General features: G+C 36.3%; 1 protein-coding gene across 1 annotated transcript; it reads right to left on the bottom strand.

Annotated features, from left to right (window-relative positions):
- Positions 1–1,890: 1,890 nt before the first annotated feature.
- On the bottom strand, positions 1,891–12,359 carry LOC103041947 (angio-associated, migratory cell protein). The gene is made up of 11 exons (XM_022675346.2): positions 12,027–12,359; positions 11,127–11,264; positions 9,856–9,975; positions 9,515–9,654; positions 8,641–8,785; positions 8,442–8,525; positions 8,235–8,350; positions 6,060–6,154; positions 5,693–5,783; positions 4,677–4,831; positions 1,891–3,422 (listed from the first exon to the last, which is right to left on the bottom strand). Exons 1-11 carry the CDS (start codon positions 12,115–12,117, stop codon positions 3,347–3,349), a joined length of 1,251 nt encoding a protein of 416 aa, XP_022531067.2. The 5' UTR covers positions 12,118–12,359; the 3' UTR covers positions 1,891–3,346.
- Between the last annotated feature and the right edge of the window lie 7,940 nt (positions 12,360–20,299).

Here is a 20,299-nt window from a genome sequence, read left to right as displayed (position 1 = left end):
TGGTTTACTACATAATTTAAACAGACAATCTGTCCGTCACACTGTGCCAAAATTTCTTGATGAACAGACCAATAGAAACTCTTCAAAATGACCTGAAATAAGGGTTTTAAGGGTTAAAATAGGGTTATTCCAACAAATATTGATTTCAGAACTCTTAAAACTTTATGAATATGAACTTGTTGTTTTCTTAGCATTATTTTTTTGTTATTTCAGCCATTTCTCATTTCCTACAAATATATAAATGCTCTAAGTTACAATATAATAATTTTATTTGGAATTTGGGAGAAATGTTGTCTATAGTTTATAAAATAAAACAATGTTCATTTTTTCTCAAACATATACTTATATTCCTGACTGTATATTTTGTCTCACAAAAGTCACGTTAATAGAAAACTAGAATATATATATATATATATATATATATATATATATATATATATCTATATATATATATATATATATATATATATATATATATATATAGTAATTTTATTGTGATTGTAGATTGTAGTCGTGATCACTGCACGTTTATCAGCCTCATGTTTGTGACTGTAGAGGGAAATTTGGTTCACGCTGCAGTGCTGGAAATATGTTTCTGTGACGGGGCAAAGATAAACTTGCCATGTAAATTAACCCCCAAATAACCCCAAAATACACTGAAGCTGCAGTGGCACCACCGTAATACATGAACGTATGCAAATAATCACTGCTGGGAGGACTGAGGGATGTTTAGGCTCTATTGTCTGCCAGTCATTGTTCTGGTTTACCAGTAGCTCATATAGTTTATTGTCTGTGTTTATTGTCTACCTGCTCGGCTGGTTCTCTGCTGCTGTGGTGTCTCCAGCGTGGAGCTCCTGCTTCCACAGGAACTGGCTTTTGTTCCATAAGGAAGACGCCTGTGACGTGAAGGAGGACAATAAGCAATAACCACGTGCGTGAATAGTTCAGTAATAAGACAGTGGGTGGGTGATATGAGGGGAAAATATCCATCATGATATAATATTAAATATCTATACTGTAATCTCCACGGTTCTACTATATGATGATTACAGCTGTTTATTGCCAAGTACTTCCTGATATGATACCTATTATGATACAGGAGTTGTGATTTAATTTATATATTGCAAGACACCCTCTCTGTATATATATATATATATATATATATATATATATATATATAACATTTATAGATATAGAGGGCAGTCACTTTTATCTGAGGTTCATGGCTTTGAATCCGGGGTTAATGCTGCTTGACATCAGCAGACGGAGTCTGAGGGAGCACACATACACACGCATGCACACACACACAGACCTGTGCTTTCCTGCCCTCCTGCTCTTTATTCCTTAGATTTTTATACTCATTAAATTAAGTTTGAATTCAGAAATCCTCACAAACAATTTTACAATCCAGTTTATCATGCATTCTTTATTCCAGCAACCTACGTTGATTTTATCTCCCAAGTATATACTAATCGACACCGTTAATATACATATAACTGCATTTTACATTTCTTCCATTCATTATTTTATTTACATTTAAATATCCACCATAAAAATGTACATCTGAGGAAAAAAACAAGTGCGATTAATCGCAGTTAATCACAGAATTTTGTTGTGATTAATCGGATTCAATTTTTTTATCGATTGACACCACTATTAAAAAGCTATTAAAAAGCTAAAACATGTTGACAAGGAAATCAATAAAAACGGAGTAAATTAGTAAACGTACATGTGAAATATATTTTAAATATTTTCAGCTAAGAAGGTTAAGAATGATCTATCCCATTTTGATTACATCATCACCCAAAAACATCATCAAAAAGAAGAGAGACACCAGAGTGATCTGGTTTTAAGCCACGCCCCCTCAGAGAAATTAAACCAGTCTTTAAGTTCACACCACACTGTATTTATTCTGCATAAAGAGTGTAAATAATCCTCAAACAAAACATACAAACTGGTGTCTTGGAAGATCAAACAGGAGGATGCGCACGCAAACGATGAGCCGACGCTGGTCTGTTTGATCTGATAATAATAACTGTTTTTATTATAAACATAACTGGTTATGATAACAGCAACAGGTTCTTTCATCAACTACCAGAAATTACACGGATATGCCAAAAGTCATGGGACGGCAGTGTCTCACAGCTGAGTTGTTATCTTGTGAGCTAGCAACTCAGCTGTGAGACACTGTTCAGTGTGCTTATGAAAGGGCAAAGTGAATTATCAGGGTTTTTTCCAGCTAAAAAGGAACACATTTATTTAATTTCTGAAGTTGTGCTGGTTTTTAAAATATATTCCTCCATCCACACAAAGTCATAACAGCCATTACCACCCACAGTGGACAGTGCAGTGGGTGGTAATAGTTTGCAAATTATCAGCATCAGACAAGTGACTTTTGCAGAAATCATTTCTCCATGCAATGCAGGAGCCTATTGCATGCATATCTAATTAAAAAGACAAAGGGGCACGATAATCCTAATAGTTTCTGTCCATTCCCATGAAATGTGGCATGTCAGTTTTCATCCACTGTAGTCTATAAGGCTATACAGCTTGCTGTAATACGCAAAAATTGACTGTATAATCATGTCTAATTCAGCATTCAGTTGTATTTAAAATCAAAAATTGGTGGTTCGAATCCCAGTCATGCAGCTGGCCGTCAGCTGCCGGAGCCCTGAGAGAGCACAATTAGCCTTGCTTTCTCTGGGTGGGTACAGTAGAGAGCAGTAGATGGCACTCTTTCCCCTCCTTCATCACTCCTAGGGTGATGTGGATCAACACAAGGTTGCGTCTGTGAGCTGATGTATCAGAACCGAGTCGCTGCACTTTCCTCCAAACGTTAGCGCTGTGATGCTACTCTGCAATGCTACAGCATCAGCAGCAGCTCAAAAGGAGGCGGAGTCAACCTAGGACTAAATACAACCTAGAACTGAAAAAATGAAAATAATATATATATATATATATATATATATAAAAAGGAACACTGATTCAGATTGACTTTTCTCTGTAATGCAATGTTACAGACTACATATACCTACTACAGATACCTATTCACATCAGTGTAATAAATCTCACGGGTGTGTTATTTTTAATCTGAATAATCACAGTGACCAGTCCGTCGTCAGCCAAGTCCAAATTAATGGTTTCACAAGTGTGGTTTCACACGAGCATCACACCAGAGCTGATTGATGGTGTTAAAATATCAGTTCTCTGAAGTGGGAAGCAGCTGGAGTCCATCAGTAAAAAAGAGGCCGAGGTTCAGATCCATCTCTGAGGAGATGATGATGATGATGATGATGATGATACAGCAGCAGAAGCAGAGGACTGACGGGAGCAGGAGCTGAAGATCCTACCGGTCGGGTCTCTGGAGACAGAAGACTTTGGCTTTGTGGTCTCCGCCTGCAGTCACTGCTATAGAGCCCTCCCTGCAGAGTATAGAGAGAGCAGAGGGGTCAGACAATTAAATACTATATACCGTATTTTTACACTATAAGGCACACGTAAAATCCTATCATTTTCCCAAAAATTGTCAGTGCGCCTTATAATCTGGTGCTCCTTATGTATGAATTCTACCAGTCAGATATTAAGGAGCCGCTAACCATGCTAAGTGCTACTACCTCTTCCATCGTTCAGAGGTGAGTATATTGGACTGTAGTCTGCGTGTTTACTGTGTTAAAACAAGCTACGTGGGACAAACCGGTAGCTAATATCACCCTGACTTACCAATAAAACCCTCAGGGTTCCTCAGTGTAGCACTGTTGGGCGATATTAGCCCCTTACCATGCCATACAATGCTAGCAGTGCTAGCCGCTAATGCTAAAGCTAATGCTGCACCAAGCCTCAGTGGAAATCTGGGAATCTAAGCTTACAGTACATAAACAGAAGCGCTTTACTCACAAAATAAACAGTTTTCAGGAGAGAAATCTGTGTAGATTAACATCCAGTGCTCGTTTGACTTAATTTAAGAATTTAAGAATACAGTTTTGTTTACTTAGCTTAGCTTTCCAGGTCTCGCCACCCAGCAGTGAGATCTGCTAAATTAGAAGGAAAACATAGCAACACCCCTGTTCCTTACTAGTGTCACATAAGCGTCTTATAGCGTCTTATAATCCAGTGCCCCTTATGTATGAAAACAGACCAGAAAATAGACGCTCATTGATAACGCGCCAAATAATCCAGTGCGCCCTATAGTTAAAAATACGGTAATTTGTGTGTAGGGGCTGGTGGTAAACAAGATGAGCAAAGTTCCTAAGTGACACATACTTATTTACAGAATGTAGGAGTGTTGGGTAAGTCCTTTAGATAAAAGCAGCTCCTGTTAAAAGCGTATTATTTACCAAGTTTTTTGGTATTAACACTAATAAAGATATAACTTCTCTTCTCTACAGGGGACAGTTGGTGATGGGCAAAGAACTAAAATAACCTATTTTCATCCACCTAAAATCTCTTTCCTTTCTTTTTATGGTGCTCTCCAGCTTTATGGGCATAAAATATTTGAATTTATATGTAGCTTATAGTCACAGGTAGCTGCTTAGATTTGCATACACCAAACTCGTGGTGCCTGGTGCTTATTTTATTTTTCCACCACGTTTAGAAGCACAGAGGCAGTGGAAACCAAACACCCATCACCCAGCAGTGGCTTTGCTCCTCCTGCTTCAGCCAGAGAGAGATAAGCTCACCTGTTTAACACGAAGTCCAGGATTTCTGCTGAGTGACCTCGGTACTCAGACACCATGTTTCCAGAACGAGCATCCCAGAGAGTCACGGCTCCTCCCAGATTACAGGTGGCCACCACTGCAGACTCCTCCTCCCACTGTAGATGAACAATACCAACCTGGAACACATTCACACACAACGATTTCATATTTTCACACAATTATCTGAACTTTCTACTCCTTACATTTTAATAAAAACAGCCTCGTTACTCCTGTTTCATTTCGTTCAATAAAACCCCTATCCAGATAAATCTCTCCATCCAGATAGAGTGAATCTGATTGTGATTGGATGTAGAGAAGTATAAACATATACCATTCCCACTCCCTATTGGTTTCTACTGTGATCCATCACACAAAACACATATGTTCTATATGTATGTTTATAATAATAAAGTTTGGACACACCTTCTCTCTCTTTTTCAATGTGTTTTCTTTATTTTCATGACTATTTACATTGTAGATTCTCACTGAAGCATCAAAACTATGAATGAACACATGTGGAGTTTTATGTACTTAATAAAAAATGAGCTGAGCCTCCACAGTCACCGGACCTGAACCCAATCCAGATGGTTTGGGGTGAGCTGGAGCACAGAGTGAAGAAGACAAAGGAGCAACAAGTGCTAATAAACACCTCTGGGAACTCCTTCCTTCCTTCAAGACTGTTGGAAAACTTTTCATTTCAGGTGGCCACCTCTTAAATGAAGCTCATTGAGAGAATGATGCCAAAAGTGTGTAAAGCAGTAATCAGATCAAAGGGGGGCTATTTTGAAGAAACTAAAATATAAAACATGTTTTTTTTTTTTTTGTTATTTCACCTTTTTTTGTTAAGTATAAAACTCCACGTGTTCATTCATAGTTTTGATGCTTCAGTGAAAATCTACTGTAATGTAAATAGTCATGAAAATGAAGAAAACGCATTGAAAAAAAGAGAAGGTGTGTCCAAACTTTTGGCCTGTACTGTAAATATAAATATATAGTACCTCATGTTTACACCTGTGCCTCAGGCTCTGTGTGCCCAGGTCGTATACGGCTAGAGTGCCATCCAGATAAGCCACAGCAACCAGCGGTAACCTGTCAGATAAACATGATAAAAAAAATACAAGACAATTTGCATTAAATATACAGAACAGGTAGAAGAAAGTTTGTCTTATAAACCTGTTTTTGCATAAGTAGCATCAAAACACTACTGCATAATAAAATGCAGCCCTGCATCAACATCCAGTGAAATTCCACCAACATTCTTCTTTATTTAATGCTTTGAGAAAAGGGACTTAACTTGTGGAAAAAGAGCAGAAACAGAAACAGAAACAGGTTTTAAATATGTGATAATTCAAGAAATATACTTACACATTACAAAACCCTACAGACTCTACAGAGTTGGAATCCTGCTGATCCGCTGTGTTTTTCGCCTCACTGTTCTCAACTGAGAACGATCCCAATACCTGCACCAAAATAATTATATTAATAAGAAATATGATATGAACATTTAGGCCAAATCTAGGCAACTGCTAAAATATTTTATTTTATTGTATTAAGGCCACTTTCTTCAAAACAACTGTATATATATATATATATATATATATATATATATATATATATATATATATATATATATATATATATCCTAAGGAATTTGGAGTTGACAATTATACTTAATTGTTGTGTTCTGTAATAAAGTACATATGTATTTGATTTATTTAGATAGACATTTAGTCAGCGTCGAGCTCCACTTAAAAGCCGAGAAAAACAGCAAAACAACAGTAATCAGTCCCCTTAATGAGGCATTTAAATGGCCTCTTAAAAGGTAAATAAGAGAGTTTGTTTTTTGGGGGTTAAAAGGGTGAATTCTACGGTGGCCGAGAAAGCCCAACGCAGTGCAAATTGAAAAGCGCTGCAAAAGCACAAAACACATCCATCAAAATTACAACACAGGCGCAGCAAATAGAAAAACGCGCTGCAAATAGAAAAACGCGCTGCAAATAGAACCACAACACAACGGAAGTGAGTCACAACACAACGGAATTTTCCCGGGGGACCTTAAAAGATGCTGTACCAGCTAAGCTGCGTCTTCAGTAACGTCTCGGACTTCACTGTGTGTACAAAGGACAATAAGTGGCAAACAAGGCGTTTTGTGAAGCAGAACTTTTAATAATATGCACACAACCGTGGTAATCACAGGTAATAAACATAACTTACTTTTCAGAAGCTTGTTTGCCACTTATTGTCCTTTGTATACAGCTGGTACAGCATCTTTTAAGGTCCCCCGGGAAAATTCCGTTGTGTTGTGACTCACTTCCGTTGTGTTGTGGTTCTATTTGCAGCGCGTTTTTCTATTTGCAGCGCGTTTTTCTATTTGCAGCGCGTTTTTCTAGTTGCAGCGCGTTTTTCTAGTTGCAGCGCGTTTTTCTATTTGCAGCGCGTTTTTCTAGTTGCAGCGCGTTTTTCTATTTGCAGCGCGTTTTTCTAGTTGCAGCGCGTTTTTCTAGTTGCAGCGCGTTTTTCTAGTTGCAGCGCGTTTTTCTAGTTGCAGCGCGTTTTTCTAGTTGCAGCGCGTTTTTCTATTTGCAGCGCGTTTTTCTATTTGCAGCGCGTTTTTCTAGTTGCAGCGCGTTTTTCTAGTTGCAGCGCGTTTTTCTAGTTGCAGCGCGTTTTTCTAGTTGCAGCGCGTTTTTCTATTTGCAGCGCGTTTTTCTAGTTGCAGCGCGTTTTTCTAGTTGCAGCGCGTTTTTCTAGTTGCAGCGCGTTTTTCTAGTTGCAGCGCGTTTTTCTAGTTGCAGCGCGTTTTTCTAGTTGCAGCGCGTTTTTCTATTTGCAGCGCGTTTTTCTAGTTGCAGCGCGTTTTTCTAGTTGCAGCGCGTTTTTCTAGTTGCAGCGCGTTTTTCTATTTGCAGCGCGTTTTTCTATTTGCAGCGCGTTTTTCTATTTGCTGCGCCTGTGTTGTAATTTTGATGGATGTGTTTTGTGCTTTTGCAGCGCTTTTCAATTTGCACTGCGCTGGGCTTTCTCGGCCACCGTAGAATTCAGCTGTAACTGGAAATATTTGCACTGCAAAACTGTGCTGGACTGAGGTGCACAGCTTTCCACACCAGTGTTTATAAGCACGTGCCACCATCCCCCCCCTCATGCTTCTCACTCACACGGACACAGAGACAGTGCTGTGTATCTATTGTACTTCTTGTGTCAAGAATAAAAACATTGCAACATGACGTGTTTGATTGAAATGCCTTAAGTGACATTGCGCATCCTGAGATTTGACTATTGAGCGAGCACACATCGCCATGACGATGCATAAACGATATATCATGCAGCCCTAATACACATACAGATATATGTAAATATATATAAATGTATCGTACTGTACAGTAACCAGCATGATTGTTGCACAAGCATATTTTCCATTTGTTAATTTGTTAAGGCCATTTTCTTTACAACAAAAAAATATATATAGTTATCTGTCTCACGGTTCCACCTTAAATGCCGCAGCCCAAGCAACTGCTGCTGTACCTCTTAAGGTGGACTCACTTTGCCTGTTGCTGTGTTGATGAGTTTAGCTTCTCCATCCACTGATCCTGTGAGGACCAGGTTTCCATCTTTGCTGCACTCCATGGAAGTCAGCGGCCCCTGGTGGCCATCATGACCTGAAAGGGTGTTTATAGAGCATTTATAAAGCATTTATTAAGCAGTAGTTACATTTATTCAGGTAGACAGATTTATATGTTTAGTTTTTACCTTTGATGAGATGGATGATCTGGCCTAGCTTAAGATCCCACAGACGCAGAGTTCCATCCTCATACCCCACCATCATTCTCTTCCCTGTAAAACACAGCAAAGACATTTAAAAATCTTATTAAATATAAGCATTACATAATATTTTATAATACTGATTAAATTCCCTTTATTCCACATTGCTATGTTTGGTATTTCTCACCATCAGGGAGGATTTTTCCGCTCGTCGCCTGACAGTTCGGCCCCGGGAACGTCTTACACTCTCCACTCGGCATCTTCCACATCCACACGTTCCCATCAGCCGTACCCGCCAGCAGTACTGGTGCAGCGGGGTGCCACTGCAGCCACTAACATAAAGAGAAAAGAAAAAAAATATATTCAAACATTGAGTGGTATATTATCAAATGGATTGCAATATTGTATTGAATGGTTTCAATACCATATAAAAATATATATTTTCAAATTATTTACAAATTAAATAAATGCACACATGGTATAGTTTTTTGCTGGTATTGAACCAAAAAAGATACTAAGTCATAATTACAAGATATTAAGACATAATTATGAGATATTAAGTCATAATTATGAGACACTAAATCATAATTACAAGATATTAAGACATAATTATGAGATATTAAGTCATAATTATGAGACACTAAATCATAATTACAAGATGCTAAGTCATAATTATGAGATATTAGGTCATAATTATGAGGTATTATGTCATTTTGAGACACTAATTGATAATTACAAGTCATAATTAAAATATGCTTTGTCATAATTACAAGATGCTATGTCATAATTATGAGATATTAGGTCATAATTATGAGGTATTATGTCATTTTGAGACACTAAGTGATAATTACAAGTCATAATTAAAATATGCTGTCATAATTACAAGTTGCTAAGACAATTACGAGACATTAAGTCATGATTACAAGATAATAAGTCATTACTATGAGATAATAAGTCGTTATTATAAGACGCTCATAAGTGTGTTTGTGTTGCTGTTGAGTTTCAGGGTCAACATTCATTCTCTTCAGAATAATATACAGGACCTTAAATTTGTAATTTACCTCCAGATCTCCGACTTCAAACGACCAGATTTCCTCTTTTGTTTCAACTTTCCACACTTTGATGAGACCACTCATATCCCCCGAGGACACCAGCTTTGAGTCGTAGCTGAATCCTGCACACGTAACCGAGTCCTTATGACCTGAAAAGAAAGAACAGATAAGATTATAGTGACTCTATAATGCCGTTTTTTTATTTGCAGCCATTTCTGACACAGATGTGCAAATTCACACACTCAGCCTGCAGTACTTTCCTAAATATATTCTGCTGAACTCGCCTGTGACAAAGTGCAATATCAGTGCAGACGTTTACAGAGAATCATCTGAGGATTATTCTAACAGACCTGTGCACTCGAACAGCACCTCTCCATCAGCGACGCTCCACACGTAAGCCTTATCATCTTCACCTCCGGTGACGGCGAGATTATTGGTCACTGGATCCAGACTGATGCAGAACACAGAACCTGGGAAAGTAAAACGATCACAGTGAATACAAACCTGTATTTACTCTCTGGGATTTAAAGCCTAGTTTCAGAAGTGGTTACAGGTTAAAACACTTGTGCTGTAAATAAGAAGATAATATTACAAGGCTGGATGCAGCAGAAATAGCATTTCAGCTTGTTGTAAAGTGTTGTTAATGTTAACAGATGATCATTAATCCAAAAGACTGACAACTGCATCATCTGCGCAATTTCCATACTTTTTGTCTGTTTCTCCACTTTTATTGTTTTTAGTTCTACTTTTTGCAGGGTTACACACTGCACTGACACTTTGCAAGGACAATTATATATTTAAAAACAGCACTGACAGTTTTTATCCACACTGAGACACTTTAACATGTTACTGCTCTCAATTCATTCTCATCCATCCTGCTATAGCAAGGTGGCACTTTCCACTTAATTAAACTGTAAACTGTGAACTTTAAGGACTTGCGCACGCATTCACTTTACCTGCCTTAAGCTATATACCATATACCGTATTTGCACTACTGTTATTTACTATTTTTACTGTCATTCCATCTCAATCACCATCAATATTGCACTATTGTCTTACGTATGTTTATTGTGTCTTGCTGTATTGAACATATAGTGTCTCCCACTCTTTTATATTATAATTATATATCTATTTTTTACTTATTTACTTATATTTATATATCTATTCCTCCCCCACACCACTGCGCCTTGTTTTTGTCTCATGTATGTCTATTGTGTCCCTGCTGTATTGTACCCATAGTGTCTCCCATTCTCCTTTATTATATCTATTATCTGTACTTGCTGTAAAATTGGGAAGGAGAGTAACGTAATTTCAATTCTCTGTATGTCCTGTACATATGCAGTATTGACAATAAAACTACTTGACTTGACTTGACTTTGGATTTCATGTTGTTGTTACTTCAGTTCTCTCCATTTGTATTTTGTATATTTATTTTGGTATCTAATTTTATTCTATTTTCATCTTTATACTTTATATCTTACTTTACCATTTGCTCTTTGGGTGTAACTGGACCGTGAGATTACAATTTCATTCCACCTCATGCACCACATGTTTGGTGATGTTACGCATAGTAAACACACAAGCTAAGTAATTTATTTCGTTTATCCAGAGATAAATGTACCTGTGTGTTTAGAGAAGGTGAGCTCGCTGTCGTCTTGCTCAGCTTCCATCTCATCCTCAGTCTCCCAGCCCTCATCATCCTGATCTTGGTTCTCAGCATCAGCAAACTCCACATCCTCGAAATCATCAGCGAGGTCATCTAAAACACACACACACACACACACACACACATCACATTATACAGATCATCAACTAGCTATTAACAACACATGTTAATTTAATTAACAAAAACTATGAGGAAAATTTCACTTACAACCTATTTTTCATGACGAAAAAAAATAAAAACTATTACTGAAAACGGAAAACTGATAAGAACTAAACAAAAATGTAAAAGACTGACGAATGGGGAAATGATTTGTTATAAATCATATCTAAAATAGTAAAACAATATAATTACGTAATAGATACTTTTTGTTTGATTAAAATCCATTTAGACTATAACTAGACTAAAAAGTTTTTTTCCCATTAAAGTCAACTACAACTAGACTAAAATTAATAACAATCAAAACTAAACTAAACCAAGACAAGACATTATTAATCCCAAAGCAGGCAAATTTGCAATATAACAGCAGTGCAGAAAACAGATGTGTCACAAAATACACAATAAATTTAGATACAAGTAAAAAACTATATATAACTTTACAAGAAAACCAAAGACTTATAGAAACTAAGTTTGAGCAAGCATGATTCCCAGTGAGTATATTTAATAATATATTGTATATCTCACAGTAAGCAGTGTTCAATGTTGCTGTACATAGATTTACACTAAACTAATTACAAATAAATTGTAAAATGTAAACAGATTATGCTAAAAAAAAAAAAACAGTGTAAACAGACAGTTTAAAAAGACATATTGATTAATTAAACGCTATCAGCTAAAAGTAAATATGAATATAGAAACCTGGAGTCTGTTCTGTATCGTTTAAATCGATCACTTCGATGATCTCCTCATCCCCATGAAGCTCCACAGAGTCTTCTCCAGGGTTCTCCATGCTCAGCTGCTGGGCTAGGCTAGGCTAGGCTAGGCTAAGCTAAGCTATAAATATATGTATAAAGTTCAGAGGCGGGTTATAATAATCTCCTGAGCGGGTCTGAAGCTTCAGGCAGTGTTTTAAACCCCGGCGGGACTAAAATCACCTGAATAAAGAGTTTATTAAGCTGTAAACTGTAAAATAAGCGCTAATCAGAGAAGCTGTGTTTTCTCCATGCTGTTCACGTGTTAACCTCTGAACCCAGCAGTGACGTTTACTGAATCAGGAGTGAACTGATGCTTAATGAACCGATTCATGAGTTCAACTGAGTCGAACTGCGCTTTTTATTATTATTTAATGTTTTATTGGTTACAAAGTAATAAAAAATATACAGAAAATAGCACATTAATCAATATGAACAAACAAACATTTGTTAATAGCACAGCAAGGAAACAAAGTCTTTTCAGAGTTATAAGAAAGGTTATACAGCTGCAACTCAATCAGGTTTAAAGTGACTGAATCGAACTCTTATGTCGTTTTAATAATATTTTGTAAAAGTAATAATAATAATAATAATAATAATAATAATAAAAATAATAATATTTAAAAATATTTTTTCTTTTAGCTAGAAGTGTTCTTCTGTGTCAGTCTTTGCATTTAAATCAAAAGGGTTTAATCAAACGGATTCACACTCACAGGAGTCGAATCCCGCTGATTTCGGATCATATGAGGATGAATCTGAACTGACCGGATGAGGATGTGAATGAATGAATCAATCGTTCGATTCGCAGAAATGCACAGTTCAAAAGAGTCGATTCGTTCAGCTGAATATATACTGTGGATCTAAGAGGCGGGGCTTCCTTCCTCTTATAGAAGGCAGCCTGTTATTCCCGTTTATGACACTAGATGGCGCGACGCTGTTTATTACAATAGTTATGAAGTTCTGTTATATATGACTTTTAGTATCTCATATATCATGTTAAACATCTTATCAAAAGTGATATAAACATATTAAAAAGACATACAAAATAGAAAAAAAAAGATAATTTAGATACATAACAATACATCAGAACACATCTCATCTCTGAAAAAGATGTCATCTTGAACATGATCTTGTCATCATATGTTACTTCTGACAGGATCATTTTCCGGTCAATTATTTCCGCTATTGTAATGATAACTGATGTGGACTTATTCATAAAATATTTATTTATTTATTTATTTATTTATTTATTATTTACTGTTATTTTAAAATGATTAAATTTAGTTATTATTTTCTTTGTCATGTCAATCCTTATTTTTTTGTAAATGCTCGGTTACATTGAAAAAGACCCAGCTGGCAAACATCCGACCTTCAATGTTGAAATGTGGTTGAAATATTATTAAAGTAATGTCTGTAGCATTGAAGCTCACATTTATTTGATATATATTTTAAACTTTATTCATCATGTTTTAACCTCTTAAACTTCTTGTGAAAATACTGTAAATGGTTCCTGCTGGATTTCCTCAGCCACTTTGCACTGCTTTGCATGTAGTTAACAAATAGTAAATCTTATTGTGTAATAATATAAATAATAGCCATAAATACAGGCCTTACACTTGAGGATGAATTGATTTCTTATATTATTAATTTCCAATTGACTCTTAACACCTTCACCCCACTCCTTTGCTTGGCTCCTATAAAGAGTCATTGATTAAAATGTGACAGTTCTGGGATATAAGTGATGTTTCAATATATTCTCTTTTTTATATATATATTAATGTAAAACATAGCAGATCTAACACCACCTCGAGTCCTGCTGACTTGTTTCTGTCTGGCTTTATCTCAGTTGGGAACAGTTTCTGTAGATGTCTTGTAGTCGTACATTCAGTGCGCTTTAATGAGCACAGCGACAGTTTAGCGGGTGACACTAAATGAATTGGCCAGAGCTCTTAAGATTCACTCTGATGCCAATATGCATAAATCGTTGGGGGACGGCAACTTAAACCCTGGAGCAGAACAAGCTGCAGACTCATGAGCTTCAGGACAGTTTGTACCATGTTAGACCACTTCAGTTTCTGAATCAGTTTCTCTGATTTTGCTATTTATAGGTTTATGTTTGAGTAAAATGAACATTGTTGTTTTATTCTATAAACTACAGACAACATTTCTCCCAAATTCCAAATAAAAATATTCTCATTTAGAGCATTTATTTACAGAAAATGAGAAATGGCTGAAATAACAAAAAAAAAAAGAAGCAGAGCTTTCAGACTTCAAATAATGCAAAAAAAAAAAAAAAAAAAAAAAAAAAAGTTCATATTCATAAAATTTTAAGAGTTCAGAAATCAATATTTGGAGGAAAAAAAATCACAGTTCATGCATGCATTCTTGTCATCATGTTCTCCTCCACCAGTCTTACACACTGCTTTTGGATAACTTTATGCTGCTTTACTCCTGGTGCAATTCAAATAAATTCAAGCAGTTCAGTTTGGTGGTTTGATGGTTTGTGATCATCCATCTTCCTCTTGATTATTATAGTTATTACAGTCTGATCATTCAGTACTAAGCGCTGATGAAGATGATGATGATGGTGACGATGATAATGATGAAGAGGAGCAGAGAAACCAAGAGACTGATTAGTGCTTTAAAAGAAAACACCAACATTGAGCCCTATCTTAAACCCTGTGCAATCTGAGGTACGATGCTTATTGCTATCTTACACCCCGCCAATAGTCTATTTTCATGTCATTTAAATAGCAAAGACGCTTGTGAATATATATATATATATATATATATATATATATATATATATATATATATCTACACAGATGGGTGTAGAAACCCACAAATTTAAGTATTTTCCATGTTAAAAATTATGATAACCACTACATTCAATCAATCAATCAATCAATCTTTATTTTGGCTCAAAAATACTTTGAAGGCAACCCTCATTTTCAGTGTAGTCGAGCATTTCCATATACAGGGATTGACATGACAAAAAATAACTAAACTAAATTTTATAATTTTAAAATAACAGTAAATAAAAGATAAAAATAGATTTAAATAAAAATTGAAGAATAATGATAAAAAGAAGAAGAAGAAGAAGAAGAAGAAGAAGAAGAAGAAATTAAGATCAAAAGAAGATAAGATTAATACAACAAAAAACAGTTAAAATTAAGCTAAAACTAACTTTTACCTAATACAATAAAAGAATACAAATAAATAAATGAACTAAAAATCGATCGATTCTTAAGTTTCAATTTATCTTCAGTAAAACTCCAGGCTCCCCCCTAAAACTAAATGATTTATTTCACTGGAATCGAAAAATAGATATATATATAGTTATGCCTCAAAATCTTTTATGTTAACTGTCAAAGTAACATGCAGATTTAAGTTACCTAACAAAAGTATTTTTAATTGCCTGAAAACTTTGTCCTGTGTTTTATTATCATCATAAACATGATTAATTAATTAATTATAAACATAATTTATTGTATATTGGTGATGCATTCACATCATTTAATTATGATGCATTGCTCTCCCCTACACAGAAGTAGATAACAGAAGTAAAAAGTATCGGTATCGGTATCGGAAGCCAATCGCCAGAGTATTGATTTCACCTGTTTCCCTCAGAATAAATACACCTTCACTTCACTCCCAACATGTCAAGTATTTTTACTTAACTACTGTACTTAGGTACTAAAATGTTGAATACTTTAGTACTACTACATAAGAGTGGAGCTTAAACAACTTAAGAGTAGAGTCTGGGTCTCTACTACTTTATGCATGAGTATTACACTGTTTTAGTTTCCACTTTTAAGAAAAAAACTATTCTGAAAACTCTCAACATCTAAAGATTGATGATGCATTCACTTCATAAATTGTGATGCATTGCTCTCCCCTACACAAAAGTAGATAGTAGATAGAAAGTATAGTAGTAAAAAGTATTGGTATTGATATCAGTAATGGCGATACTGGCCCTGTATTTACTTGGTATTGGATCGATACTAAATGTTGCAGTATCGCACAGCCCTACAGTAAACCGTGTTTATTTCTTGGTAGATCATATCCAATGAAACCGCTCTGCACAACTGTTCCATTTTCCATTTTAACTAAATTAACTAAGCTGTGATTCTGAGTAAAATAACTGTGGTGGCGTGTTCACTCTCAGGCCCCTGTGATAAATATCTGGGCTCTGATCTGGAGCAGAGTAATCATGCACAGGGAACGGTGGTGAACGCTGGCGTTCTGTTGAGGAGGAGACGGATGAGATCATGCTGGCAGCGCGGCGGCCGTGCAGACATCTTCGGTTAAGTTGCTGATGATTTTAAGTAGCCTAAATCCACGGCTGCATTACATCATTAGCCGCAAGATGCCGCAGATGGAGGCTGATGGAGAGGGATGCAGCGCTCGTGTACATCACCCTGTCCTCGTGCACGCTGTTGTGAGCGCTGGGCCGCGGGCCTGTGGGATGCGTCGCACCTAATAGCGTTAAATTTGTGTCTGAGACACAAGAGTTACGTAACTAATGTTCCCGAGGTTCGAGCGGAGAAGTGGAAACCCTCTGTTACCATGGAAACCGCAGTCCCAACCGGCTTCTGTTGTGCCACAGGACCGCCAGGCTGATGCAGCCACAGGCCTTTCCCTCAAAACACCCAAACACCCACCGACTGCCCCGCTGCAGCTTATTTATTAACACTGATATATAAATATACAGACTGTATATATACTTCTTTACTTTAATCCTCCTCATTTTACCCTGTTCTTCAATATTCAGGACCCCACAGGAGAGAAAATCACCACAAAACAGCTATTACTGTTACTATTATTATTATTATTATTATTATTAATAATAAAATTATTATTTGATGGTGAGTCGATATTCTCAGCACGGCAGTGATAAGGGTCTTTGACATGACGTGGCCTTTTTTTCGTCCAGTGTGTCAGATATATGTAAATGATGGAAAGATATGTCAAAAACTTGATGATGATATTGTTCAAAAGTTCTGTTTTATATGAACTTACAAAGCATTCATGGGATTAACATTAATTTTTTTATTTTATTTTAGGAGTCAGCTCTACCTGCGATCTACAGCCTCCGGACTACGATACCCAGAATTCACCTCACACTGACATCACCCCTCACCAACCACATGACACACAGCACATGGCACTACCCAGAAGCCAGTCACCAGAGTATTGATTTCACCTGCTCCCCTTGGTATAAATACCTTGGTATAAATCACTTTACTCGAAGTATTTTTACTTCACTACTGTACTTAAGTACTAAAATGTTGAATACTTTAGTACTACTACTTAAGAGTGGAGCTTAAAGAACATAAGAGCACTTATCAAGTCTGGGTCTCTAGTACTTTATGCATGAGTGTTTTTCAGTGATCACGGGATGCTGCCCACAGGACACTGGTTTTAGTTTTCACTTTTAAGAAAAAAAAAACTACTCTGAAAACTCTTAGCATCGGAAGACTGCTTTTGCTGATAGCTCAGATGGTCTACGCTGATTTTTTAATCTTTGATGGTCAAGATGTTTTAAAAAAATGGTCATCCAGGCCAACACATAGCCTATACTGGAAAACCAGCTGGTTAACTAGCTTCTGACTAACATTGCACATGTTGAAATAATTTTTGTCACACTGGTCTATCAGTTTAGTCAAGCTTGTTTAAGCTGGTTTATTACTGTACTCTGTAAAAAAAAAAAAATTCTTGATGATTGCTTCAGTGTATATTGAGCCAAATGCACATTAATTGTGTGGGTCATAAAGCTCAGGGCTAAAAAGACAATACATTAAGGCTTTTATAATATAAAAAAAGTAAATTAACAGTGTTTCCCTGCAGAACGTCGATCGAAACCACTGTATTAAAGGAATTTAATCATAAATATGCTCTGAAAAACTATAAAATAATGGGGTATGTATGTAAAACCTTTCATAAAAATGCATGTAAATTTACTGGTTTTGCACTTCATATGAATGAAAGTATTTTACTTTAATTTTAGGGTTTTGGTTTTTGTTTAGATGTAGATTGGTAAACTATTAAACTCAGTTTTATCACAGCATGAAATGGGTCTAATCTAAAGTCCTGTTTCTCAGTTCTGGTACTTGCTTTTAACACACTTGACCCAACCAGTGTACGAGCATTTCATGAGTTTAAAATTGGTGCTTCTGAGGGCTCTGAAGTGGTGCGACCATCTGAGCACTGACCTTTTCACCAGGGGGTCATGAGCATGATGTGAGAGTCCAGGAGAGAGTAATTGGTCTTGCTCTCTCTGGGTGGGTAGGATGGCCTTCTGTCTCCCCATCACTCAGTGTGATACCAGTCGATGCATTTGTAGCTGTTGTAACAGAAGAGCACATGGGGAAAGAAACATGGCCAGATTAGCTCTTGACCAACATAGGGTAGGTTTCAGTTTAAGATTGATGGTTCAACTGGTCTATAAGCATAATTAACCTGCACGAGTTAGACAACCAGCATGACCAGGAATATCATTATATGTATACAGCTCTGGAAAAAAAAATGAGATCACTTCAGTTTCTGAATCAGTTTCTCTGATTTTGCTATTTGTAGGTTTATGCTTGATCAAAATGAACATTGTTGTTTTTTTAGTTCTATAAACTACAGACAACATTTTTCCCAAATTCCAAATAAAAATATTCTCATTTAGAGCATTTATTTACAGAAAATGAGAAATGACTGAAATAACAAAAAAAGCTTTCAGACCTCAAATAATGCAAAGAAAACAAGTTCATATTCATAAAGTTTTAAGAGTTCAGAAATAATCAATATTTGGTGGAGTAATCCTGGTTGGTTTTTAATCACAGTTTTGGATTTCATGCATCTTGGCATCATGTTCTCCTCCACCAGTCTTACACACTGCTTTTGGATAACTTTATGCTGCTTTACTCCTGGTGCAAAAATTCAAGCAGTTCAGTTTGGTGGTTTGATGGTTTGTGATCATCCATCTTCCTCTTGATTATATTCCAGAGGTTTTTAATTTAGTCAAATCAAAGAAACTCATCATTTTTAAGTGCTCTCTTATTTTTTCCAGAGCTGTAGATTGATAGAGAATGATATAAAAGTAAGTTTTGAGGTTTCCAATTATTTGATTTCACATAATGAATGTCCACAATTTGCAGTCTGACCACAGTAACTGGAAACTCATTGACCATTGCTCAAATGTCAATAGTCAAAATGGCAAGAAATCACATTAAATCTCTTAGAGGAGTTAAAAAAAAGATCAATTTAAACTGTATAAGAATACATCACATCCTCTTATACAGGGGCGTGGTAACCACAGCACACACAGCACATACTATACATGCTGAAGTACTCATGCATTTAAACATGCTATCACTTTTTAACTCTTTAACAATAAATAGAATAAAAGAATGCTTTATTTACCCTGAAAAGGTTGAAGTTAGCTCATCCTATAGAGTAAAGGTAAGTGAGGATAGTGCTGAGAGTTAGTGATGTATGCTCAGTACAAAGAGTACAAATCCATGCTGATGCTTAATGTGGGTGTCTGAGATCCGAAATCAAATAACGCAAATGGAAATGCAGCATTATTGAATTTGTTTGCAATAAAAAGGGAGTGCTCTCAAGTGGAAATGGTAGTGAGTTGGAAATGTATTATTTATTTTTTTTAGTCTGAGCGTCTCGCTCCTGCTAATGGCATCCCAACGTTCTGCTCCGGCTGGCACGCTCAATTTGCCATAGAAATTTCATTATGGGTGCTTAACTAATGAGCTTCTGTTGTCATATTCATGTTGCTCCCTAAAAATGCGAACATAATTTTGCGGAAAGCTAATATGTTTACAGAAACCACCGACAAATCAGTGTTATGATTATGATTGCCTGGAAGATGGGCAATAAAGCCGAAATAGCAGCTCGAATGTCGAGGTAATCTTAAATGGAGAAAACAAACAGTGTGGTTAAAAAAATGCACATGTAATTTAGTGGAAACTGATATGTTTACAGAAACCGTGCAGCAAGAATTACAGTTATAATAACATTAAAGGCCACCAATGTAACTGTTGCACCTCAGCCCTTATTTGTAGAGTTTGTTCTTTTCTTGGTTCTTTCTTGTTTGTAGTATTTCTAGCCATGTGCTCTATAGGTTGCTCTGGTTTATTATTGCCATTAGTGTTCAACCTGTATTGTTTGTAACCCCGCCCCCTTGTTACTTCTCCAGGTGTTCCTTGTCTGTGT

Source organism: Astyanax mexicanus, chromosome 5 (assembly GCF_023375975.1).
Source record: "Astyanax mexicanus isolate ESR-SI-001 chromosome 5, AstMex3_surface, whole genome shotgun sequence".
NCBI classification, from domain to species: Eukaryota; Metazoa; Chordata; class Actinopteri; order Characiformes; family Acestrorhamphidae; genus Astyanax; species Astyanax mexicanus.
Note: the sequence above shows the minus strand (reverse complement) of the source record. Positions and strands in the feature narration are given on the sequence as shown.